This window comes from Prosopis cineraria, unplaced genomic scaffold, assembly GCF_029017545.1.
Source record: "Prosopis cineraria cultivar Desert tree isolate PC_DT_omini unplaced genomic scaffold, ASM2901754v1 PC13, whole genome shotgun sequence".
Taxonomy (NCBI): Eukaryota; Viridiplantae; Streptophyta; class Magnoliopsida; order Fabales; family Fabaceae; genus Prosopis; species Prosopis cineraria.
Window position 1 is genome coordinate 8,198,005 of NW_026555344.1, and position 25,344 is coordinate 8,223,348.

The following is a 25,344-nucleotide window of genomic DNA, read 5'->3' on the forward strand; positions in this document are numbered from 1 at the left end:
TGTCATAACTCAAAAGCGAATTTATTTTTCTAACAAAATAGCTTTGTAGGCAACAAAAATTAAAACTCAAACATTTAGATATTATTTGATTGAGGAGAAAGGAGCTCCTCCCCTCTTGTTGTCAGGTGGAGGGGAGGGAAAAATTTTCCATCCCCTCCAAAACCTCCGCCCAAATTGAAGAGAGCCCTCTTCTCCTCCCCTCCCTTCCTAAAATCAAACAAAGCCTTAATGGAAATAGCTCTTCTGAAGAAATTCCAAAATTAACTCACAAAACCGAACCTGTTGGATCAAAAATTTTCCATCCCTTGCTGTTGTTGTTTTTTATATTTATTATTATTGGATCAAAAAGCCTGTTGGTTTTATGAATGACGTGTGGATGGCAAACAGTTTGTGATTTTCTTTATTTTTTTGTTGGTTTGGGAACTGACAAACTGGGTAGTGGGCCCGCTGCATTTATTATTTGGTCCAGCCCGCGACGATTGGAATGGGGTTCACTTCACTAAATTTGATTGGGCAAGGGAATAGCGTTTATCCTCGGCGGCTATACTCTTGCATCCTGGTTGGTAAAGTGGGGGAAGGAAAAAAAAAATCTAATTTAGCTTCAAATCCTTCGTATGGTCTGCTGTTAATTATAACTTACAAGAGTAGGTTGCTCCTAGTGATTAAAAAACCAGACCAAATGGTCTAACCGATCTAACCGTTAACTGGTTTGGATTTTGGTTCGATCAGAATATAAAAATTATTTTGAGAGATTGAGTCAGGTTGTGTCATTTTGGATTGACTGTCGGATAGGAAACCAAATTCAATTTTCAAAAATCAGACTGTTTCAAAAAATTTATTTTTAAAAATTATTTAAATGTTGTATGGTTTGTTAAGTTATAATAAATTTAAATATTTGATTTTATTTTTAAATTAAGTAACAATTTCATATTTATTTTTTTTATTTAGATTATTATATACTTATATAATTTTTAAATTTAATTATTTTGTCAGCTGTTTGACTATTAATCTAACTCGGTTAAACCATATGAATTGTGGACCTTGACTTTTTTGATTTAATATCCAATTTGATTCTAAAAATATTTCCTTTTCTTCCTCTTTCTTTTTCTTCATGTTTTTTCCCCTCGTTTATAACAGCTCTTTTCCTTCACTCTAATTATCTGTTTTGGACTTTTGGTTCTAAAGTGTGAACCCGGTCTAATGCATGTTGTTTTTTAATTTCTGTTTGCTGGCCTTTGGGCCAGGCTTTTGCTTTCTTTCTTATCCATAGTCCGAGAAACAAAGTACTTTGAGAATGGTGGAGTCGAGGAAATGAGGAATGGTGGAGAATCTTGCATGTGTCTTCAGTTCCCTTTAATCTATACAAATTCCGTATTTTGAGAGCATGCCTTTCTGTTTAGCTCATTGAAAACAAAGTAAGAGGACCATGAATTATAAAAACAAGTTCTTCCTTTTGGAGAACAAAAATAATAATAAAAAACAAATAAGATTCTACAAAGGAGAAAACTTTGATGGAAAGGACTAAAACTCCTTCATCCGGTGAGGGCCAAGGAAAAAAGTTAGACTGAAGAAGTGAGTACCAAACTTATTCTATATGCAGGGTAATAACCTCCAACTAACAGGGTCATCTAGTATATGGTACTCATCAGTTCCACTTCATCTTTCTGTTCAGCAATTTCATAGAAAGAGATATTATTGAATATTGCTAGAAGTTGTGGTTTCAGATGTAGGACTTGCAGAGTCACCAGATGATGGATTTAATGGTGATACAACATGTCCATCCCCAATCTCAGACACAATAGCCGCTCTTTCCATCTCTTTCTCGAGTTCTTCCTCTCGTCTTAATGCAGAGAACTGAGTATCCAAGGACTTGGCAGCCGATAACCAGGCAAGAACAATCACCAGAAGCACCCCTCCCAGGTATGGCGTTGAATTAGCAAGTGAGCCAAAAGTTAAGATCATAAACTGCTGAATTAGGGCACCTCCTGACTTCCCCAATGGGTTGCAAACAACATCAATAGCTGCCTTCCCTTTTACCTACACCAAACAATTTAGAACCAATCAAATTTAAGCAAATCAGCAGGTTAATTTTTATGATCTAACTTGAAAAGTTGTTCTTATCAATTTGGTTTCCAATATGTTTGTTTGCATGCTGTGTAGAGCTTGGCTAAGCCCAGCATGTAGGTATTGGGCCTGAGCCCAACGTTATTTAGATCTACTGTTAAAGGCTAGCCAATTGCTCGAATTCAGATGCAAAACCATGGCTTGACCTGGGCCATGGACCACTTGGCCTTAAAGCACAAAGGCTGAAGAGAGTGAGCTTGAATTTAAGGCATTAACCCGGATGTTAGGAATAGGCCTAATTCCACCATGTTGGGCGATGTATATCCATGGATCTTCACATCCCAAGCACAACTCTAATTTTAAATGTAGTGAGGGAAGGAAGATTCCATTCCATACCTTGGTGTCCTCATCAAGGGGTATGTAGGCCATCTCTTTGCAGGGATCAAATAAACTGTATTTAGCACTTTTGGTGAATATGTTCTGCATGGCACCCACATAGACAGCTGCAAGTAGCGGCGTCATTCCAAACTTTGCAAGAGCCGGTGCAAGCGGATCTCCAAACAGTATAAGAGAGAAGAAACCAACGCCGGTCAGAAGAAGGACTGTCGGCGTAATCCTGGCAGCAACTCCCCATCCATATTTTTCGAATATAAATTGACTCAAAAGCATCATTGTGAATGTAGCAACTCCAGTTGCAGTTGAGAAGTCACCCATAAATGAAGAGTACTCATTTGGGCTGGGAAACTGCATAATTTGTAGGGAAGGAGAGATAGATCATGGTCAGATTGTCCATTATGAAACCAAAACCAAAACCAGCAAATTCCTGCCACACTGATATGTATGATATTACCTGAGCTTTTAGCTTTGATTTCCATGTAACCTCAACAAGGTTAATGCTAATTCCATATGCAACCACCAAAGTTGCCAGATCTCTAATGTACTTTGAAGACACCAAGAACTTCAAGCTCTCAATTGTTCCCATTTTGGGCTTCTCCTATAGAGGTAAACAATTAGAGATATGTCACTTAGCACATTCCAAATCATACCAGAAAGTGAATTTCCCAGTTTCCTTGAGTAAATCTATTATCAATTAATATACTAAAGAATGTAAGAAATGTAGATTAGAGAAGAGAAAATGGGTGAATAACTAGAAGTGGCAGATTAATGCATGCCTTAGGAAGAATTCTTATATTAAAAATAGCATAACATTGTTTTAGAAGGTCACCTTCTTTTTCTTGCTACGTGTGGGAAGGGGAACAAAACTATTCACCCACCAGTAGAAGAAACAAATTGCGGCTCCCATAAATACAACAATACTCATCATCCCTTTCAGAGAAATGGCCCAGCCATCAACTCCAGGTCCTAAGGTTTTCCTCAGATTTGAAAAGTATTTTACTGTCCTGCCTGAGAATACAAGGGCTACATTGGCCCCAAGTCCAAACAAAGGATAGAACCGCTTGGCTTCCTCAACCGTAGTTATCTGCATAAAAAACAAACTTCCACTACTCATTCTCATTCAGCAACAGTTCGTACAAACCAACATTGACACGGATAAGTTAGAAAACAATAATATCACTAATTTTAGAGCAGATTGCAAGCAGGAAAATTGTACACTGACTGCTTTTCTCTAAACATGGAGAAAATCACTAAAATTGTAAGTCTGTTGCAATAAACATATCACTGGACAGAAAAATTGAACATTGTTCAGCTTTTGTTCATCCTTCTTGCCAACTGTCGACAGATACACTGCTACATTGGTGGTGCAGGACATGAGCCAATTACAAAACCAACAATGTGATCACTTAAGATTCAGACTATTTTTTTTAAAAAAAAAATCATGATAGAATATGAAAATTAAACAACTATAAAGAAGGATGAATTGGATACCATTCATGCTAGACATTTTCACGTCAAGCCAGTTTTCTCTTGTGCATCAATATTCATTCATAATCATACTTATAGAACTCATCCACCCCTCGGAATACATCCAAAACTGATCAATGGTTTAGCCACCAAAGAATTTGATATCAAAAGAACAGAAGAAAGGAAGGCAAAAGAGCATTCACTCCTCTCCACCATTAAAAGAAAAGACCAAGACCATGATACATCAGTTGAAGTTTCCTTTTCAAAAACCAACATAGATTTCTATTGAAATTATTATTGATTAAATACACTGAAGGTATACAGTACAGGAAAAAGCAGAATAATGATTGAATGCACAAACTGAAGAAAATCAATCTAAACAAATGTACACATGCCAATCATGCAAAAGAAAAATGCAAAACAGTTCAATTGCCAATCACGATAGGCAATCATATCTACATTTCATCCAACCATATATAAATCAATTAGAGAAGAATGATGTCCCATTCAAGAAGGAAAATGTAGAATATGCTAAATCAAGATCCCATGATAAGGACATCAAAATCACAATGATATTAAAGACCGCAAAAATAAAACAATAGTCGGTTCATCCAATGAAATCACCTGATTGGCAAATCCCCAAAACAGGACAGAAATGACTACACTGCCCCACAATTCAGCCATGACATAGAATAAACAGAAGCTCCAGATTCTCGCGATTGCAAGAGGACCAAGGAACCTTGGACCAAGGATGTTAAGAAGCTTATCAGCAAATGCCTGTGGGTGAATGTAATTGCTAAGTGGGTACAGAAGAAAACCAAATGCCCCAAAGAAGGCTATAAAGGGGACAATAACAGCGTAAAAAAGAGCTTGCTTGGACAGAACATTGGCCAATTTAGTATATAACAACATGAATCCAACGGCCATAGGCAAATTCACCCACGTTTTCAGAAATGGTATGATCTCAGCACTACTTCCTCTGGCTGTCACAACCAGAACATCCTTGGTGTCTCTGAGAATTGTGTAGTTAAAGAGAATGCAAAAGAACATCACCCCAAGAGGTATGATCTTCTTGAGTGTGGTTATCTCAACACCCAATAATTTTGATTTCTCATTTTCAATTTCTCCAAATACAGGCTGATCGTCAGCTGCTGCAGGAGCAGCTTCGGCCCTGCAGATGAATAAATTTCGGTCCTTCTGATCGAAGGACTTGGCTTTATACGTAAAACGATGTAATTCTTGGAGGCCATTTGTAGATAGAGAACAACCATTGAGACTTTTGGGTTTCGGCGACAAAAATCTGTGTTTTAAGCCCTGTGATGGGTGGAAAACCCTAGTTCCGGGGTACGTGGGAAGAGAAAGAAGTCCTTTAGCCTGAAGAACGGCGTCCATTTCTCAGTTCCTTGCTTTAGGAAGGAGAATGTCAGAATGCAGACAGATACTCATAAGAGTAAGAGAGAAGGCGACCAGAGGATGAAAAACAACTTAAAAAATAATAAAAAAAAAATCTCAAAGGGAAGATTTGCTGGGTGCAAATAGCTTCGATATGTAGTTCAGCCACCACCGAACCCTCAAAGGTAGAGTAATGAGGGGGGCAAGATAACTTTTTTCTTTTTTTCAAAATGAAGAAAGCAGGTGTTAGACTGTTAGTCTGAAAATTTGGCAAATAATAACAACAACAACAACAACAATAATAACAATAATAATAATAATAATAATAATAATAATAATGGGTAGGTAAATTTAAGGCTTTGCCCAATCGGTGTATTGTCTTTTAAATTATTTCCATATTATTCGCTTGAGTTTTTCTTCTAAATTTTAAAGTTTTAGACAACATTCTGATTTTTTTTTTTTTGGCCCGAGACAACATTCTGATATTCAAGATCTCAATTTATCATTAGAATTGAAGTTATTTCGAAAATGTTAAAAATGTACATTAATATACTCCAATTGGAGTTTTCAACCATATCAGAATATTAGTTTTTTTTTAAATACATATATTACTTATAAAATGTTGTTGACAATTAATGGTGAATAAAATATTGTAATTAGTCGATCGTATAACTTTGATAATTAACTTCACATCTCAGGAAGCTGAACAAAAATTATGAGATTGATGAGTCAAAATACACCCCAAAATTTTCCATAACATTGTCGGTTTTCAAATGTATAATGTAGATGCCATTTTATACTTGTATTAGTTTATCTGTCATAGAAGTGAAAGTGAGTATCATAACTTATATGCTGCTAATGCAGAGTAAAAGAATCAGAGCCTCAGAGATAAGTATTAGATGGAACACAACCGAAATTTTTGGATCAAAATATACTTAGAAGCACAGTCATAGAATAAGTCAATGGATAGATGATTTGGTAGAATTCTTTATTGTAAGTAAAGCAGATGAGTCCCTTTCATTTCCATTGAAATTAGGGTGTCATGTAGATAGCAACAAGTCCCTTATAAATTTTGAGCCCTTGAATACATGGTTCAATGGCATTGAATAAATATAGTTTACAAATACAAAAAGGAAAAAAAAAAAAGAAGAGGAAGAAGTGGTGGGTTATTTAGATTCTAAAATAGTAGGAAACAATATGATTCCATGAGCAACTTCGGTGGTAGGTGAAGGGAGTCACCCACGTGCCAGTTTTGAAATAATCCAGCAAAGCCAAACACACCCACTCATGTAATTCTTTGTCAGAATATCAATTTCAATGTATAAATAAAAATATAAATTCGCAGTTATTTATTCACACCAAGTCACAAATGAAGTATTGTTGTGTTTTGTTCTTCAAATTAAAAAAAGAAAAGAAAAGAACTTGGGTCACTCGACAACAAATTAAAAAAATATACACTTGGACTTGCTTGTGTCAAGGCAATAACCATTATAATGATAATATTCAAAGAAAACAACCATCAATTCAATTCATATCTATACTTGTGAATTCATTTAGTAATAATCTCATTTCATGAAAATGGGAAGATTATACATTAGACAAGGTGGGCCAACATCAAAGTGGGCTATGGGCCAACCGGAGCCCAAATTATTGAGATTCCTTAGGCCCATACCTTCTGGCCCTCTCATCGATCCACTCTCTCATGTCCTTGAGCACAAGATTGGCACAGTCATCAGGCTCCCCTTGGATCAGAGAATGGTACATCCCATCGTAAAGCTTCAAGCTCTTGTCCTCACTGGATGCCTTCTCGTACAACAAACGGGAGGACGACGGACACGTCACCCCGTCAGCGGTTCCATGGACAGTGAGGAACGGCGCCGTTACTCGGGAGAAGTTATCCTGTATGTACTGGCACACCCTCGCCAGCTCCCTCATTGTACCAACCCTAGGTGGGCCCGTGTACCTCCGTGGATTGGAAGCTATGATCTTCAGCTTCTCAGGGTCCTTTATAGCTTTTCCCACCATCTTGTTGTCCGGCATCGCCGCCCACGTGTCAGCTATCCCGAACAGCAGACCGTAGAGAAACAACCGAACCTGTCATCCACCAGAAAATCACCAACCTCAATTAAATTTAAATGATCTAAATTTCAAATTAATTTTTTATAATTTTATAAATTAATTGTCTAAATTTATTTTAGACTGTCTAAATTTAATATTAAAATTTTATATATATTTTAAAAAAATTTATTTTAATAAATATAATATAAAATATAAAAATAATATTTAATTAACAATTTTGTAAAAAGATTATAAATTTTAAATTTTAAATATGTACCATACACATTCATCTAATATCATTAATAGTAATGATGAAGTATTGAAGTTGGTGGTCATCAATTACTTCGTCTCGGTCTGTTATATTGTTAATTCACTTAATTGGAATGGAAATTACCTTGCTTGGCTTCATGTTCTCGGGGATGACGAAAAGTGGGGCGGAGAAGATTAGGCCGGTCCACGTGTCGGGCTCGGATTGGAAGTACATAAGCATGGTGGCCGCGCCGCCCATGGACTCGCCGAAGAGGAAAGCCGGAAGATGCCTGTACTGATCGCTCCGGCGGACGTGAAGGAAGAAGGAGAGTGAGGTGGCGGCGACCTTCTCCATGTCGCCGAGGTAGCATCGGATGCCGTCGGATCTGCCGTGGCCAAGGAGATCGGCGGCGAAGACGGCGTAGCCCCAGGTGGCGTAGTGGATGCAGATCTTCTGGAAGAGCCAGCCGGTGTCGGAGCCGTAGCCGTGACTCATGAAGACGGTGGCCTTGATGGGGGTGGCGGGATCCAAAGGAAGGAAGGATTGAGTGAAGATGTTGCCGTTCGGAGTTTGGAAGTAAGATTTGGTGTTGCGGACTCCCTGAGAGGCGTAGTACTCTTCCTCGGGCATATCGCCCCAGAAGTTAGGCGGAGGAGTCTCAGAAGAAGCCATGTTCAGAGCTCAGAGGCAAAGCAAGGAAGCCGTGTTTGCTTTTGATTTTAAAGAACCCGAGTTTCCCACTTCATCATTCAACAGATAACGAGCCTGGGAGTTGGTGAATCCTCTTGCAAAATGACCATTAAGTGCCACCCAAATCATTCTTTATAAAATTATTCTAAACTGTTCCTCGTTTCAAAAATACAGAGCATTTTTTAGATAAGATATTCAAAATATATTACATTTCAGATTTTTTAATGTATGATTAATAAAGTTTTTTTAAAAAAATACTTTTAATTATGAGTGTAATTAATAAATTTTTTAATTAAAATATCTTATTAAATAAAAATAAATATTGACTTACTTTACTTAAAAAATGTATTATAATACTAAACAGAAGGAATATTGTATTCTCTTTGAACCAAAGTAGATCCTATTGATTGGTTCAAAAATTTCAAAAGGTCAAGAAAAATTCAAATTTCCTAAAAAAATTACATCTTTTTAATTATTTTTTATTAAATATTTTATATAAGTATCTTAATAATAACAATCAACAATTATCATGTAATAATTGATAATTTCAGTAAAAAACATATAAGGGTTTAAAATAATTTCGTAATTTCATAAAAAAATTCTGTGTTCAAATTACTTGTCTCCAAGTGAGACCTAAAATTCTCCAACTTTTTTTAAGTAATTAAAAAATTGTTTATTTAATTTTTGAGAGTGTTGGTTAGAAAGTTGGTGGAGGGTGGGGCCCCAAAAGGTTAGGTGCACTCTTATCAGGGATAGGCGCTGGAATTATTTTTTATAATCCAAGTTATCCCATTGAGGCATTGACTATTCCACACACAAGTTTTTAGTAGAATATAAGAATAATAATAATCATAGTAGGAGTGGTAATAATCCGCGTGCATTCCATTGATGAGGGCAAAATAATGGTTATCATTTACCAAAGTTTTAGTACAATTGGATATGCCCGCTTAAGTATTAAATATTGAGCTTGAGTCAATGTAAATGTGAGATTAAAAAAAAATAGGTACAATTAATAAGACTCTTAAATTTAATCACGTCAATAACCATATCAAAAAATTAATCATTGATTTAAAGAAAGTATCCACCTAGTCTCATTTATAAAAAGTTTGAAATACTTTTTACATCTTTAAATAAAAGTTATGATGTTACTTTATTTTTTTAAAAAATATCACTGTTTAATCATACCCTCATTGTTTTAAGAAAAATAATCATTGATATTATTTATGTAAATAAAAATTAAAAAATGATTTTATCTCTCTTTTTTATATACTTTATAATTAAGATTATTTTTAAATGATTGTTTTAGAGAGTTCAGAGGGATCAAAAATAATTAAAAAAATATAAAAATTAAAATATAAAAAAAAGTATAAAAATCAATAATAATCATAAATGAAGTGCGAGAATTTAAAATTATGTTACAGAGGGGCTGGTTCTGTCAACATCTCAGAGTGAGAAACAATGAGCAGTTGAAAGTGGACCTGTTGGTGCCAGGCAATGCTGCCCAGTGGAACAGCATGAATGTGCGTTTTGTGTTGTTGTATAGTACGAGATAGGATGGAATAAAATTACTATTTTATAAATAAATAACAGACTTTTTTATTAATAAATACTTTTTTCCCCAATGAAAATGTGGGAAAGAAGGGGCCACCTGCGGCTTAAAGCCATTTTCAGTTGCGATCTTCGGTCGCCAGGGTCCCACAAGTTGGGTAGGTGGCCTTTGTCTTTTTATGGGCTGCGGATTATTTTTTCCCCCCTTTTTATAAAGAGAAAATTTTATTTAAGGACCACAGAAATAACTTATTTTCAAGTAACTCTCAAAAAATTTAAAAATATCAAGTTCAGTTTTATGGGATTAAAATGAAAATAAGTTGAAAGTAAAAAAAATCAAAATACCTTTAGTTCAAACATAAAAAAAAAAAGAAGAAGAAAACCACCAGACACCATCATCAGTGACCGGAGCTTCGTTAATGACGGTAACCATTGGACCTCCATCGTCGAAGTTTCCACTGCTAGTTAGACCACCATCAGCGATGATTAGAAAATTAATTTCTTCAAAGGTGGCCAAGGTAGGTGTAAAACTCAAGATCTTTTGATTCACCAAAAGATTTTAGAGTTCTAAGCCACTCAACTCATTCAATCATATAATGCATAAAATTTTATATATATATATATATATATATAAAATAAATTTTATTTTCAAATCACTTGATTTTTACTTACTTGTTAATTGCGTGACTTTACTTGTTAATACCTTAAAAGGACTTGTTAATTACTTAACTCTCCTTATTAATCCATGACTCCTATAACAGAAATAAATTACTTTTTAATCACGTAATTATACTTGTTAATATCTTAACAGGACTTGTCAATTACTTAACTCTCCTTGTTAAGTCTATGACTCCCACAACAGAGTTACATTACTTGTTAATCAAGTAACTGTCGTTATTAATACCTTAATAGGACTTATTAATTAATTGACTTTACCTATCAAGTCCATAACTCCTTTAACTGAACTGCATTACTTGTTAATCATGTAACTTTACTTGTTAATTACGCAACAATACTTATTAATTGCATAGCTTGACTTGTTCATACTACAACAAGGCTTGTTTAACCATAATTTTGAAAAAGCAACTAAATTACTTATTAATTACATAACTTTACTTGTTAATTTCTTAACAATACTTGTTAGTTATCTATTGTCACTTGTTAAATGAATATATAATTTACATAAAAAAAATTATATATTTTTAACACACATATATTACTTTATTAAGTTATTATGTCACTAGTTTAACTACCAATCTAACCGTTTAAACTATAAAACTCATGACCTGTTGATCTTTTTAGCTCAATGTCTAGTTTGATTTTTAAAACATTACACTAAACAATGCAACTTATCTATTAATTGTATACTTTATGAGACTTTCACCTATTTTTTTTAATTTAAAAAACCCATAGTGCATGGTATGTGTGAGCCTACTGTATAGATTTTGGGCAGTGCTTAAGGGACTGAGTTGATATTTCAAAAACAAAAGGTACAAATCTGAGTTGATATGTGGGTGCTTGACCCAGAAATTTTGGGCTTAATGGGCCTTATTAATTCTGGGCCATGGTTTGTACGGAAGCCTGCATTTGACAAAAAAAAACCCTAAAGAAATGGATAATGTAAGCCTGCCACTAAAACGGGGAGGGAAGAATGGCAGGGAGTCAGGTTCAAATGATTGAATTTATGATGGTAGATTCTCGACAGATTTTCCAGAAAATAATTTGAAAATATTAATTTAAATAATTATAAATTCATGAATATTAATTACATGTAATATATTTATATTTCAAATGTAATTCTCAGTTTTTAATTTGAACTTTTATTTGTAAATGTTTGAATTTATATTTACAATTTATTTTTTTTTTAAATTCCTAACTATTATCAATTCATTGTTTTGAAACTTAAATGTCGTTGGTAAAAAAAAAAAAACAAAGAAACTTAAATGTCATTTCCCCGTGGGAAAAGATTCTCGTGTGATTAGCCATACTTACAAACTTACTTCAGTCTCATCAACCCTTTGATCTGAGTGTCTGGATTTTAATAGATTTAAGGTTTTATTTCTCTAGAAGGATTATTTAATCTTGAGTGCTCTCAAAAGCATTCAACAGTCAACACTAACCCCTATCATGTTAACTAAATAATTAATAAATCTAACAACAAAAACATATATTTGGTGCAATGCCTAAAAAATCAGTATAGTTGATGGCATATTACCTACTACTGTAACTCATTAAATGTGACCCGTCTAAAATATTAAACCCATTAAATTAGAAAAATATAAATTAACTGTAACAAGGACGTTCAATAAAATATTAGTACTAGAGATAGTGGCATGGTCTTTACAGGACAAAAGATATGGCGGATTAAACTAGAATTAAAATAATAATTTCATGAAAAGCTATCATTAGGCATTGTCTTCTTTCTTTGCTGTCTCTGGCATATAATTGGACATTATCCAGCCAATATTGACATGCTTCAACTTTGTCATCTTCTTCCTCCACCATTTCATTTCATCACATAAATATTTTTTTTTAAATCACTTCTTTTATTTTTCTTTTTTAAAAGTACTAGGGATTGGAATATATATATATATATATATATATATGTATGTATCGACACATACTTGCAGGAGTGGTTTAGCATATTTTAATGTGACAGAAACATGAGTAGATACAATTTACTTAACTTTGTTGTTTACATTATCAAAGATAACGAACTGGTCAGCTTTTTACATATACAGTTGGCTCTGGATATGATGCAGCTTTATTGGAAAGATGGGAAATGAAGAAGACAACAATAACAACGAGGCTTACAACATGTTATAATTATTGTGTGTGTCCCCAACTGATAGTCGCTATTTATCGTTTCATATCAGACACAAAGTTACCTCGCTCGTCCACCAAACTGCCAAAGTCAATTGGCAAGAGGTTGCTTATTACAGTTTAACTAGCAATCTCAAATTCAAGTTTTGAAATTATAACTAACATTAAAACTTGTGATAGTAAAGATTGCCACTCAAAATGGTCCTGCAATGTACATTTGATACGGATTTTGTCTGACTTCCAGTTGAATTTCCTCGTGGGGCAGAGACCTAGGTTACTATTTGCATAAGCAAAACAAAAAAAAAAAAAAAGACCTCCCTTAATACCTTAAAAAAAGGCCAATGAAATCAGATCACATACAGTAACAATATATTTATAAATGTATAATCATTTAAAGAATTGTCTCATCGTTTGCTTATCCTCTTTTATTTCGACTGATTAATAACATTTACGATCTATTATGTAGAGATTGAGATATAAGTTAACAATGTTGATACTTTAGTTGGAGAAAGCGTGCGTGGCAGGGCAGTGCCTAAAGTAAATCTAATACAGTAGTGAATGAATAAAACAAGGGTATAAGTTTAAAGTATCTTGTTGGGAGAGTGTGACAAAGAATAAAACACATTACTGATTACAGATGTTGACGTTAAAATAATTTTAAAAACCAATTTTTAGCCTGCAACGTAACTTTTGAGCATTGTGAGTGCCAATATTAAAGAATACGCCACAGTTGAAAATGAAGCTAGCTCCTCCTTGATCTGACACAAACCAGAAATTCCCTCGTCTTCCTTTACATTCACTTGGCCTCCTCCTTCATATTTTATTTACTGTATCACTCCCTCTCTCTATATGTGTCAGTTTGCCTTGAGTTGTCATATCAGCCTGACCATTTCACTTTGGATGGACACTGGAAATCAGAATATTGGCCCAATGTGATCAACAGAATCATTGAGCCATGCAAACACACACGCACACACACACAATAGTTCAACAGAAAATGTCTTGCACAATGATCTTATCTGCTAGCAGCTGGTTTGAAACACGCTTTGAGGAAACCAGAAGGGCTCCTTCAATGAGAAACTCAATAAATAATCTGCTAAGAGTCTCTGTCATACATGTTTGCTGTGCTTACATTAAAAGTTTGTATGATTGCTCCACAGTATGTTTACGTTGTCAGCCTGGATATTAAAAAGCAAATTAACAGAAGAGTCATAGCGGCAGAGATTCCCATGTTTTCATTATATATATATATACACGAGAATCTTCTTTGCACTATGATGTATGAGAAAGAAGACAAGAGGAAAGAGATTCTTGACTTTTTGCAGCAGCAAGCAAGAGCGTGCATGTTTATATCATCTCTATGAATTGATAGTTTGTGTGTAGAACACTGAAGGATATATATAGTTAAAAAAACCAAGCGTATGTGTGATTTTTGTTTTCAAAAATTCTTTCGATTTTCAAAAAATAAAAATTTCAATGGCGATGTTTTGAATTTAAAAGCTATCAATTTATATATATTTTTTATTTTAAGAAATTAAAATATCTTAGAGTTATTTTCTTTTCCATTTTTTTTATAAATGCACTACATTTATTCATTAGAAGTTATCATCATCAACAGCTATGATAAACACTCATCATCGCTCGCCACCACCCCAACTGCCAATGACAGAGCTAGGATCCAAGATCAGGGGTGCAATATATTTTTTTAGAATAAATAATTATATAAAAATTGTACACACACATATGACTTATAATTTAGAAGGTATTATATAATAAATATTTTATATTAATCGCAATTTATTATGATTGAAGATTAATATGTCATGTCAGGAAAATAAAAGTTTTCATGCATAAATTTTAGATGAATATTATTACTTTCACAATAAAAATTTTCTCTTATATTTTAAATACATATATTGCATAAAAGTTGAACAAGTTAGTATTGAGATCTAAAATAACAATATTCAAATGTTGGTGGATGAAAAGAAAGAACAAGTCAGTATTACTAATTTAAATAATGGCTATATATTATTTAATATTGAAACTGTTTAAGGGAGGGTGCACATTAAAGGAGAAGTGAGGGCATGAGATGAGGATTAATATCCACACATACATAGGTTTCAAAATCTGAGGTGGTGCATTTGCCCCCATAAACCTACCTCTGCCAGTGCCAATTGTTACTAGCATCCTCTAATGGTCAAAGGGCATCCCATATCGCAATTAGCTACCACAATTAGTCATCATCTATTATTACTCATGCATCATTATTGGTCGTCTCTAGCTAACCACTTTTAACCATCACCGACAAACCACCACTCATTGCTTTAATCACTACTATTCATTATTAATTACTATAGACTATCACCATTTGTCGATGGTGGTGGGTGGTAAGTAGTGATAGCCAAAGGTGGCTAGTGGTGATGATTAACGATGCCCATGAACTAACAATGAGGTGGTAGAAGGTGGCAAGGACTAGTGATGAATAGTGGCAGTGTGGTGATTGGTAATAAAAGGGATTGAGTTTACTTCCTTGTGTTGAATCTGTATATCTCAATTCACATATATAATAATAACATGATAAAATAAAGTAATTCATGCGTACCTGAAGAATCCATGAGTGCTAGAGAAATCTCGATTACCTCGAGTGCAGGCAGGTACACAACCCTCAAGTCCCCAGAGCCTTCAGAGAGTTCAGAGATAATGAAAGTAGAAGAAAATGAGTCGTGTGTTTTGTGATTACGACTGATCGTCTTATATAGATCAGATCGGTAACCGCCTTATTAAATAATTAAATAATTATATTATCTATTATCTCTGACCCAGTCAGTTAAGAGATAGGAAATAACTGACGGCTACTGGGTTGTGGGTTGGGCCTCTGCCCATTGGGCTCACTTGTGTGGTCCACCTATCACGGTCCACACAAGATCATAAGGACCAATTTATTGGGCTTATTAATTAATGCTAATTCATAAATAATATTCCAACAATCTCCCACTTGGATTGCATTAATTAAGCAAGTTGTATAAACAAGCCACAAACAAAATTCAGAAAATGAAACTCCACAAAATCACTGAATCCTATGGGGAAACAAGTGATTATAATATCTCATAATCTGAGTAAAACATGAAATTTTATTTCAAATACAGCTTAGTAAGATAACAACATAAATCACTGATTCCTATGGGGAAACAAGTGACATGCATAGCGTACCACAACAGAATCATTGAATCCTATAGGGATACAAATGATATAGACGTATCTAACTGAACTGAATATAACTCACAGAAGAAAACAAAGCCTAAAGAGAAATTACAACAAGGAAGGTTCTCAAACTCCCACTAAACTAGGGCATCAAAGGAATTCATAATACCCATACAAGTTACATGATTTTGAAAAACTTCTACAGGTAAGCCCTTAGTCAGCGGATCTGCAAGCATCTGCGTGCCAGGAATGTGTACCACACGGGTTTGAGACTCAGCAATTTTCTCTTTCACAAACATAAGTTTGATATCAAAATGCTTTGTACGACTGGAATTTCTGTGATTGTTAGCATAGTATACTGCAGATTTGTTATCACAATAAATGGTTAGAGGACGTGATATTGACTCAACTAGGTGCATGCCAGATATCAACTTCCTCAGCCATATAGCGTGACGTGTAGTCTCAAAGCAAGCAATATACTCAGCTTCCATAGATGAAACTGCCGTAAGTGTCTGTTTCACACTCTTCCAAGAGAGAGCTCCTCCGGACAACATGAAAATATAGCCAGTCATGGATCTACGATCATCCAGACAAGAGGCAAAGTCTGAATCTGAAAAGCCAACAATCTCAAGATCTTCTGATCCCTTAAAGTCATAATCAGAATACCCAACAACCTCAAGAGAATTTGACCTTCTGTAAGTCAACATATGATCCTTTGTACCTTGAAGATACCTCATAACTTTCTTAGCAGCCTTCCAATGATCCAGACCTGGATCATTTAAGTATCGACCCAACACTCCAATGGCAAAGGCTATATCTGGTCGAGTACACACTTGAACATACATAAGGCTGCCAACAGCGGAAGCGTATGGTATCTTTCTTATTTCAGCCCTTTTCTTATCATCCTTGGGACACTGTGACTTTGACAACAGCTCACCTTTCTGTACAGGAGCAGGTGAAGGAGAACATGAATCCATTTTGAATCTCTTAAGTACCCGCTCAATGTAAGTGGCCTGTGATAAACCAAGAATACCACGAGATCTATCACGATGAATTTGTATCCTAAGAACAAAGGAGGCTTCACCCATATCCTTCATGTCAAAATGGCAAGACAATAGGTGCTTTATCTCATTGAGGAAATTTATTGAATTGCTGGCTAATAAGATATCATCAACATAGAGAACAAGAATGGCAAAATTGTTCCCATCAAACTTTTGATAGATGCACTGATCTGAGACATTCTCAACAAAACTGAGAGAGGTGATAACTTCATCAAATTTCAAATACCACTGCCTAGAGGCTTGTTTTAGCCCATAGATGGATCTTTTTAATCTGCACACTAGATGTTCTTTACCGAATTCAACAAAACCATCAGGTTGTGTCATGTAGACTTCTTCATACAAAACGCCATTCAAGAACGCAGTCTTGACATCCATCTGGTGAAGATTAAGATCAAGCTGTGCAACTAAAGCCATTACCACTCTAAAAGCATCTTTGGTGGATACCGGAGAGAAGGTTTCTGTGTAATTAATACCTTCTTTCTGGTTGTAGCCTTTAGCTACAAGTTTGGCTTTATATCTATCAATTTCACCCCTAGTTCCTCGTTTTGTTTTAAAGACCCACTTGCAACCCACCGGTTTAAACCCCTTTGGTAGCTCTACAAGTTCCCATACGTGATTGCGGTATATAGAGGCAATTTCTTCACTCATAGCCTCCAACCATTCAGAAGAATTTGAGCTAGAAATAGCTATCAATAGCATCTGAATCAAATTCCTGCAAATATACCATGTAATCATCTGGAATAGCAGACCTGCGAACCCTTTGGGACCGTCTCGGTTCAACAATCATGTCCCTATCACCCTCTAAAGGTGGTTCATCTTGAGCTTCATTCTGATCCACGGCATTATTTCTGTCAACATGAGGAGTTGTCAAGATAGGCATAGGCAAAATACTACTTTCATCATACAAGGTAATGTGCCTAGGCACAGAGCTCCCATTGTCTAAGGCATCTTCAAAGAAATAAGCTCGGTCAGATTCAATTACCCTAGTAGTGTGATTTGGACAATAGAATCTGTACCCACGAGATCCGATGCAATAGCTAATAAAGAAACCATCAACAGTTTTAGCATCAAGCTTCATCTGTTGTGGATTGTAAGGTTTTACCTGTGCTTTACAACCCCAAACTCGCATATGTTTCAGCGCAGGAGTCTTTCTAAAATACAACTCATATGGAGTCTTTGGAACTGACTTGCTAGGAACTTGATTCAAAATATAAACAGCAGTTTTAAGTGCATCACCCCACAAGAATTCCGGCAGTGAGGAGTGACTGATCATGCTCCTAACCATATCCATGAGAGTACGATTTCGCCTTTCTGCAACCTCATTTTGCTGCGGGGTGCCAGGCATAGTATACTGAGCTTCAATGCCATGCTCTTGAAGGTACAAAGCAAATGGCCCAGGGTTCCTACCAATCTCAGTATATCTCCCATAAAATTCTCCTCCTCTATCAGATCTCACACACTTGATCAACTTGCCAGATTTCAATTCGACTGCTGCTTTAAAGGTCTTGAATGCATTAAGGGACTCGCCCTTTTCACGCAAGAGTTCAATCCATCCATGACGAGAGTAATCATCCGTGAAGGTGATGAAATATCTGAAACCACCCATAGCCGGAGGCGTGATAGGTCCACAGATATCAGTATGGATTAGGTCTAAAGTATTTTCAGACCTCTTTGCCCCTTTGGTTCTAGCTCTAGCAGGGAATTTTCCTTTTATACAGTCAACACAAGTCTCAAAATCTGAGAAATCAAGGTCTCGTAAGACGCCTTGCTTGATCATGCGTTCCAATCTCTCTCTAGAGATATGACCCAATCGATGATGCCATAACATAGAGGAATTATCATTGGGCCTTTGACGTTTATGCCCAACAGCAGCATTGACATGAAGATTAGAAAGTTCAAGTGACCAATCATTCAATCGATATAAACCATATATCAAGGAAGCAACACCAACATTAATGGAATCAAAACAAATGTCAATTTTCCTATTTCCTTGGAAGAAAGAATAGCCACAAATATCCAATGCAGAAGTTGAAATTAAATTCCTCTTCGCAGAAGGTACATAAACAACATTGTTCAAATGTAAAATATGACCAGAATTTAAATACAAAGAAATAGTTCCAATGCATTCAACCGATGCCTTGCTCCCTGCTATGCCAAAGACTGAACTCTGTGCCTCACTTGGAACCTTCTGGTTTCTTAGCCCCTGTGGAGAATTCACAATATGTACAGTGGCACCAGAATCCAGCCACCATGAGTCAAAGGAGGTTTCAATGGTGTTAGATTCAAAACAAACTAGAGCTAAAGGGGCAGTTTGAAGAGTTGTACCTTCACTTTCTTGTTTGTTCTTCAATTTGAAGCAATTAGCTTTAATGTGACCCGGTTTCTTGCAATAATTGCATAACCCTTTAAAGGGTTTCTTCCTCGACTTCTCACTCTTATCACCATCCTTCTTAAAGGTTGGATTATTAGGCTTTGGGGCATCATGCTTCTTCCCCTTTTTCTTATGTGACCCTCCAGATTTGCTGCTAGAGCCATGGGAAACATAGTTTATTGAGTGAGAGGAATTCTTCTTTATAGCTTCCTCTTCTTGAGTGACTATCGATATCATCTGGTCAACAGACCATTCAGCTTCTTGTGAGTTGTATGAAGTCCTCAAGAATGCGTACTCTGATGGCAGTGATTGAAGAACACGGTAAACCAAGGTGCTTTCACCCAAATCAATCCCATATGACTTAAGCTTGTTATAGTAATGAACAAGCTTCAGAATGTGCTCCCTGACACCAGAAACTCCGTCGTATCGAGTATTGTCAAGAAGTGACAGATAGTAGTTCTTTTGAGTCTTGTCAAGCTTCTTCTATTTGTTACCAATAGCTTTTAAGTACTCCACTGCAGTATCATTTTCAGGAATGCTGTCCCTAATTCCCTTTTCAATTGTGTACTTGATGATCGCTAGACAGATCCGGTTGGACTCACTCCATTGTTTATGGAAGGCTATTTCAGAAGCACTGGACTCGGAAGAGAGATCCGCAGGCTTGGGCTCTCTCAGAGCTAAATCTTTCTCAGAAATGGTCAGATACATATTGAGGGACTCTTTCCAGTCATCATAGTTAGTCCCATTAAGAGCCTTCACAAAGGATAGTTGCGTAAAAGCAGAAACTGAAATCGCAAAACAGAAAATGGGAAATATTAATTATGCGTGCACAACATAATTATAAAACAGAATTCCCAACAAGCGATTATCAATTATGCAACTATAACCATGCACCAAGAAGTCTCATATACCATAAAGATTTAGCTCACACAAAAGTCCATACAAAATAATGCATTAAACATTTCCATACCTATAGGGTACAATAAATGTCTAATACATTAAATGAGTGCTATTAGCCTATTCTTAAAGCCAACCATCAAAATCACATTAATAATGTCACACCTATGGGGTATGTCCATTATCCATGCTACAAGATCCTAAGCATCATCAATAATTCATAAAGTCACAAATTTTATGACTTTAGGACAAAACAAAATTATTTTAAAAGTCCTTAGGATCTTTTAGGAATTAGGAAACGAATCCAGGACTTAAGTGAAATTTTGAAAGGTAATCAGGGGCAAATAAGTAATTGAGGAAGAGATTTGGGTCAAAATTGCAATTCTGAAAGTTAAGGGACTAAACTGTAATTTATAGAAATATAGTGGGGCTAATTCGTAAATCTAAGGAATTATGGGCCAAAGGAGGTAATTTAAAAAACTAGGGCTGAAATGCAATTATCAAATTTTTTTTTTTAAAAAAAATTATTTGGGACACAAGGCCCCAAAAAAAAAAAGGACGTCTGGGCCCATGAGATAGAGAAGGCGGATCCCTAAGACCCAGGATCCGCTTCTCTGACCCGTCTCCCAAGCCTCCTTCGTTCTTCAGGTGCCGAGAACCACAACAGCGTAGAGACCTACGCCGGCAACCAGGTGAGCAGCGCAGGCGTGAGAGACGACGGAGACACTGTCGGAACCATAAGCGCCGGTGCTGGAGGACCATGGACGCAGACGCGAGCTGAAACCCCTTTTTGTGTCTTCCAAAAGCCGCGAGCTGAAGAATCCAGAACGATGCCGTCATCAGAACGGCAAAGGGTGGGGATGTCCCCGGCGGCGGTTGCAGAACGGGAAGACGGTCGCTGTTTCCCGACGACAACAAAGAGAATGCCGAGACACTGTCTCGGCCAGCGAACGCGGAGAAGATGCAGGGGAAGGATAGAACAAAGAAAAAAAGAATAATAATAAAAAATAAAAATATAAAATAATAAATTTTATATTTGTTTCCAACACTCTCTTGAGTATAATGTGAGATATGAGTATATGTTAATCTCATATTCATTCTCATTTTCAATAACATGGATACAAGAAAATTATCAACATGAGCATGAATCTTTTCAATATATCAAAAAAAAAAATACGTAAAGGGAATTGAGATATATAAATTTAAAAGTCGTTACAAGGCTCTGATGCCACGTGTTGAATCTGTATATCTCAATTCACATATATAATAATAACATGATAAAATAAAGTAATTCATGCGTACCTGAAGAATCCATGAGTGCTAGAGAAATCTCGATTACCTCGAGTGCAGGCAGGTACACAACCCTCAAGTCCCCAGAGCCTTCAGAGAGTTCAGAGATAATGAAAGTAGAAGAAAATGAGTCGTGTGTTTTGTGGTTACGACTGATCGTCTTATATAGATCAGATCGGTAACCGCCTTATTAAATAATTAAATAATTATATTATCTATTATCTCTGACCCAGTCAGTTAAGAGATAGGAAATAACTGACGGCTACTGGGTTGTGGGTTGGGCCTCTGCCCATTGGGCTCACTTGTGTGGTCCACCTATCACGGTCCACACAAGATCATAAGGACCAATTTATTGAGCTTATTAATTAATGCTAATTCATAAATAATATTCCAACACCTTGTGCTTCCCTCCCAGTCTCCCTCTTGCACTCACATGGGCGAGTGAGTTTGGAAAAAAAAAATAGAAAAGTAAAAAGAAAAAAAGAAACAGAAATATATTGATGTGAGTGTATGAGGAAGGAGGGAAACGCCAAAGGACAAAACGTGTACTAAATAAATAAAAGACATGTTTTCAAACTAGCAGGAGTTTAGTGAAAAAAATTAATTCAATATTCGGTCATATTTCAAATAAAAGTTCTTAGTAAGAGAAAAGCCTATGCTTAGTATTCGATCATATCTCAAAAAATATTATCTTCAATAAAAAGATATTTATGAACAACAAAAAAAAGACATGTTTTCAAAAAGATTATTTTAAATAAAGTTTAAATTTCAAGTTATTTTCAAATTAACGCAGTCAATTTTTTTTTTAGAAAGTAGTGGTTTAAATTTTGCTGAAAAAAAAAAAGAAAGTAGTGGTTTACAAAAATCTATACAAAAAATTAGGGGAAAAAGATGTTTTCTTCAATTCCACAGACGTAGCTAACAAGTATCATTAGTACTAGTATTTGAGTGGGAAAAATTATAGAATTTAAGTATCTATATTAAGACCATGTCCTCGCCTCGCAATGTAGTAAACAATGTTTCAAATTCTCTTTAAAAGATATGCCTACATTTAATGCATAACAATAATTCAAATAAAATTATCTCCATTGGAGGATACTTATGGGTAACTAAAAAAAAAAAAATAGAGAGCTAAGTTAGGTTGTATTTGGTCTTTGTGCGATGTTATACTGTAGGCATTCCCACCATTTCCCTAACCTCTTCTCTTCTCCTTCTCCAATTGTCTTCTTCGTGTCTCTCCCTGTTCTTTCCTTTTCCCCCCGTAGTCTCCTCTCACTCTTCAAATAAGGGTTTCTTATTTTTTTGCCTCCCTAATGAGAAACGGTCGTGACTGGTAAAGGTACACATAAAGTAAGTCTAATCTATTTTATTTTCGTGTGCTCTTTAAACATATGCTGCCTCTGCCTAAAGACTTGAAGTTTCTTGATAGAGTAGAAGAAGAGAAAAAGTAGGCAAAGGGAAGCACGTGATCCGCATCGTAGAACCTGAGAACAAAATCAATCTCACATGAAAGCGTGCCTTTCTTGTCAGAATTCCTGTCAATTTAAGTCAACGTATTGGGAAATTCAAACACTCCCCCCCCCCCCATGTTTTAATTTTTTCTTTGAATTTACTAAAAACTTAATCCATCATCCCAAGGGAATGAGTGATAAACATAATATTTTATTAAAGTAATTAAGATACTACTACTTTAATAGTTTACATTTCAATCAGATTCAGATTTCAAAATTATAATCTTTTCAATAATTTATTACACACGTGGAGAAAAAATGACATTGAATGATCTACTAAGATAAAATAATTCATCTTATAGTAGAGATTTGTAGTATTTTGGTTACAATAGTGTAGAGAAGTCGTCTCCTAAAACTTGTTTCTTTCAAGAATTTTTATTACTTGTAAGTAAAATTATTTTAAGTCCTTTTAATTAGTTTGAGTTGTAGATTTAAAGTCCGTTTGTGAAATTTTTTATTAATTATAGAATGAATAATGGTGGTTACGACTTAAGAGGAAAAGGTAAAGCTAATGATGGTAAAAGGTCGCAGTGAGGGTTGCTCCAACTAATATGGGACCCAGCATTTCTTTTTATTTTTAAATTTGGATTCAATGTTGGTAACCGTTACATCCTCGGGGATGGAGTGTCTCCATTTTTTTTTCCCCTATATTTTTACATTTTTAAATTATCATCATTCGTTAATTTTATAATAAAAAATTATTTAATAAAATAATTTAAATAGTCAAAGTTGAAAAAAATGAAGGGTAAAAAAACAGGTGAGACTCCACTCCATACGTTGTGGGGAGATACCAACCCATTTTTTCAACCAGTGACATGAATTTGTGATTTTGTTTTTAATATAATAAAAATATTTTTATCATTTTATTTTGCTTGAAGATGCATACATAAAATATAATTGCTGTCATTTTTTGTTCGTTTATAATTAATACCCCTTTAATATTATTTATAGGATAAAGAGAATATTTATTTTAATTTTATTTATAAAATATCTCAATTATTGTTATATTTATTTTTATCATGTTGCCCCTATTAAATGTTGGAAAGTTTGTTAAATGTTATAATATTTTATTTTAAAGTAGATATATATAATAGCGGTAAAGTTGGAGATTTATTGAATTTTTAAATAAAGTTAATGAAGTTTAAAATTTTTCTTAATTCTAATAAAAATGCCAAAAATAATTTATAAATATGATCAAATGGAGTATTCATTTTTTTAATGTTACCCTTAAAAATTTTTTTTTTATAATATGAACCATTAACTTAGTTATATCTCATGAGAATGAAAATTCACACATCCACGCACACAAATAATGAAATAGAGATTCTAACATCATGTTCAAATTCAAAATCTCTTTTTTGTAAAAAAAAAAAACAAATCACATTCTCATTAAAATAACTAATTATAGGCAATTATTATAAGTTTTATGAAAACACGACCATAGTAAAAATCGTCCAAAAACTATCTAGCTAGGATCAACAAAAGATTCTCATCACACTCAAAAAGGAGAAAAACAAACAAAGAAATCACAATTCTGACCAAGAATGTAAATAGATTAGATCAATTCCAAGCATATATTAAATCTTGTGAACGTTTCATCAATGTGCTTACACTTAATTTTTCACTAGAGTGTGACAACACGATAGACCTTTTTTTTTAAATTATTGAAAGGGAAACATGAATCGAAATTATGACAGCACATAAAACATCCCAAAGCTAAAGGGGCACAATGGACATTTTAATCTGATGTTTTAGATATTTATTTTCGGTCCTTCATGATGGATATTATTATGATAATAAAATGAAAAAATATCAATAAAGGACTGTAGCATGTCTATACAGTAAAAAATTAATAAATTTTAAAATTTCATTACAGTCTCTTGATCTTTGTTTGATATTAATTTTTTTATGTAAAATGATCTAATTGATCGTAAAATATAAAATAAAAAAAAAGTCACTCCCACTATTACCAACGTTAGCCACTAGATCATAGTTGAAGCCCTGACCATTGGAGACACTTTTTTTTTTAATTGCCAAGGGTGGTTAAAAAGGGGTTTGATTTCATAAACTTTAATCATCTAAAAAGCTTGGTAGCCATTTGTAGCAATGTGTGTGTAAACAAGTTTGGGGTAAACAAGTTTATAAGAACACCTCCTTGTTATAATATAATTGCATGTGGTTAATTTTAAAACAACACTTATTATTTTACTAATATTATTTATTAATTTGGCATGGTCAATTATAGTTTGAGAACTTCAAAATTTCATGCATTTTATTTGTTAAAGTCCAAATATATTGTTGTTGATTACAAAATGATTGTTGTTA

The 25,344-nt window shown here is 34.7% G+C and overlaps 2 protein-coding genes across 2 annotated transcripts; both read right to left on the reverse strand.

Moving 5' to 3' along the window:
• Positions 1 to 1,451: 1,451 nt before the first annotated feature.
• Positions 1,452 to 5,480, reverse strand: LOC129290704 (plastidic ATP/ADP-transporter). Its single transcript, XM_054927586.1, has 5 exons — positions 4,552 to 5,480; positions 3,290 to 3,544; positions 2,915 to 3,058; positions 2,461 to 2,808; positions 1,452 to 2,037 (listed from the first exon to the last, which is right to left on the reverse strand). Exons 1-5 carry the CDS (start codon positions 5,317 to 5,319, stop codon positions 1,693 to 1,695), a joined length of 1,860 nt encoding a protein of 619 aa, XP_054783561.1. The 5' UTR covers positions 5,320 to 5,480; the 3' UTR covers positions 1,452 to 1,692.
• A 1,341-nt stretch (positions 5,481 to 6,821) lies between these two features.
• Positions 6,822 to 8,398, reverse strand: LOC129291206 (caffeoylshikimate esterase). Its single transcript, XM_054928455.1, has 2 exons — positions 7,772 to 8,398; positions 6,822 to 7,413 (listed from the first exon to the last, which is right to left on the reverse strand). Exons 1-2 carry the CDS (start codon positions 8,297 to 8,299, stop codon positions 6,967 to 6,969), a joined length of 975 nt encoding a protein of 324 aa, XP_054784430.1. The 5' UTR covers positions 8,300 to 8,398; the 3' UTR covers positions 6,822 to 6,966.
• Between the last annotated feature and the right edge of the window lie 16,946 nt (positions 8,399 to 25,344).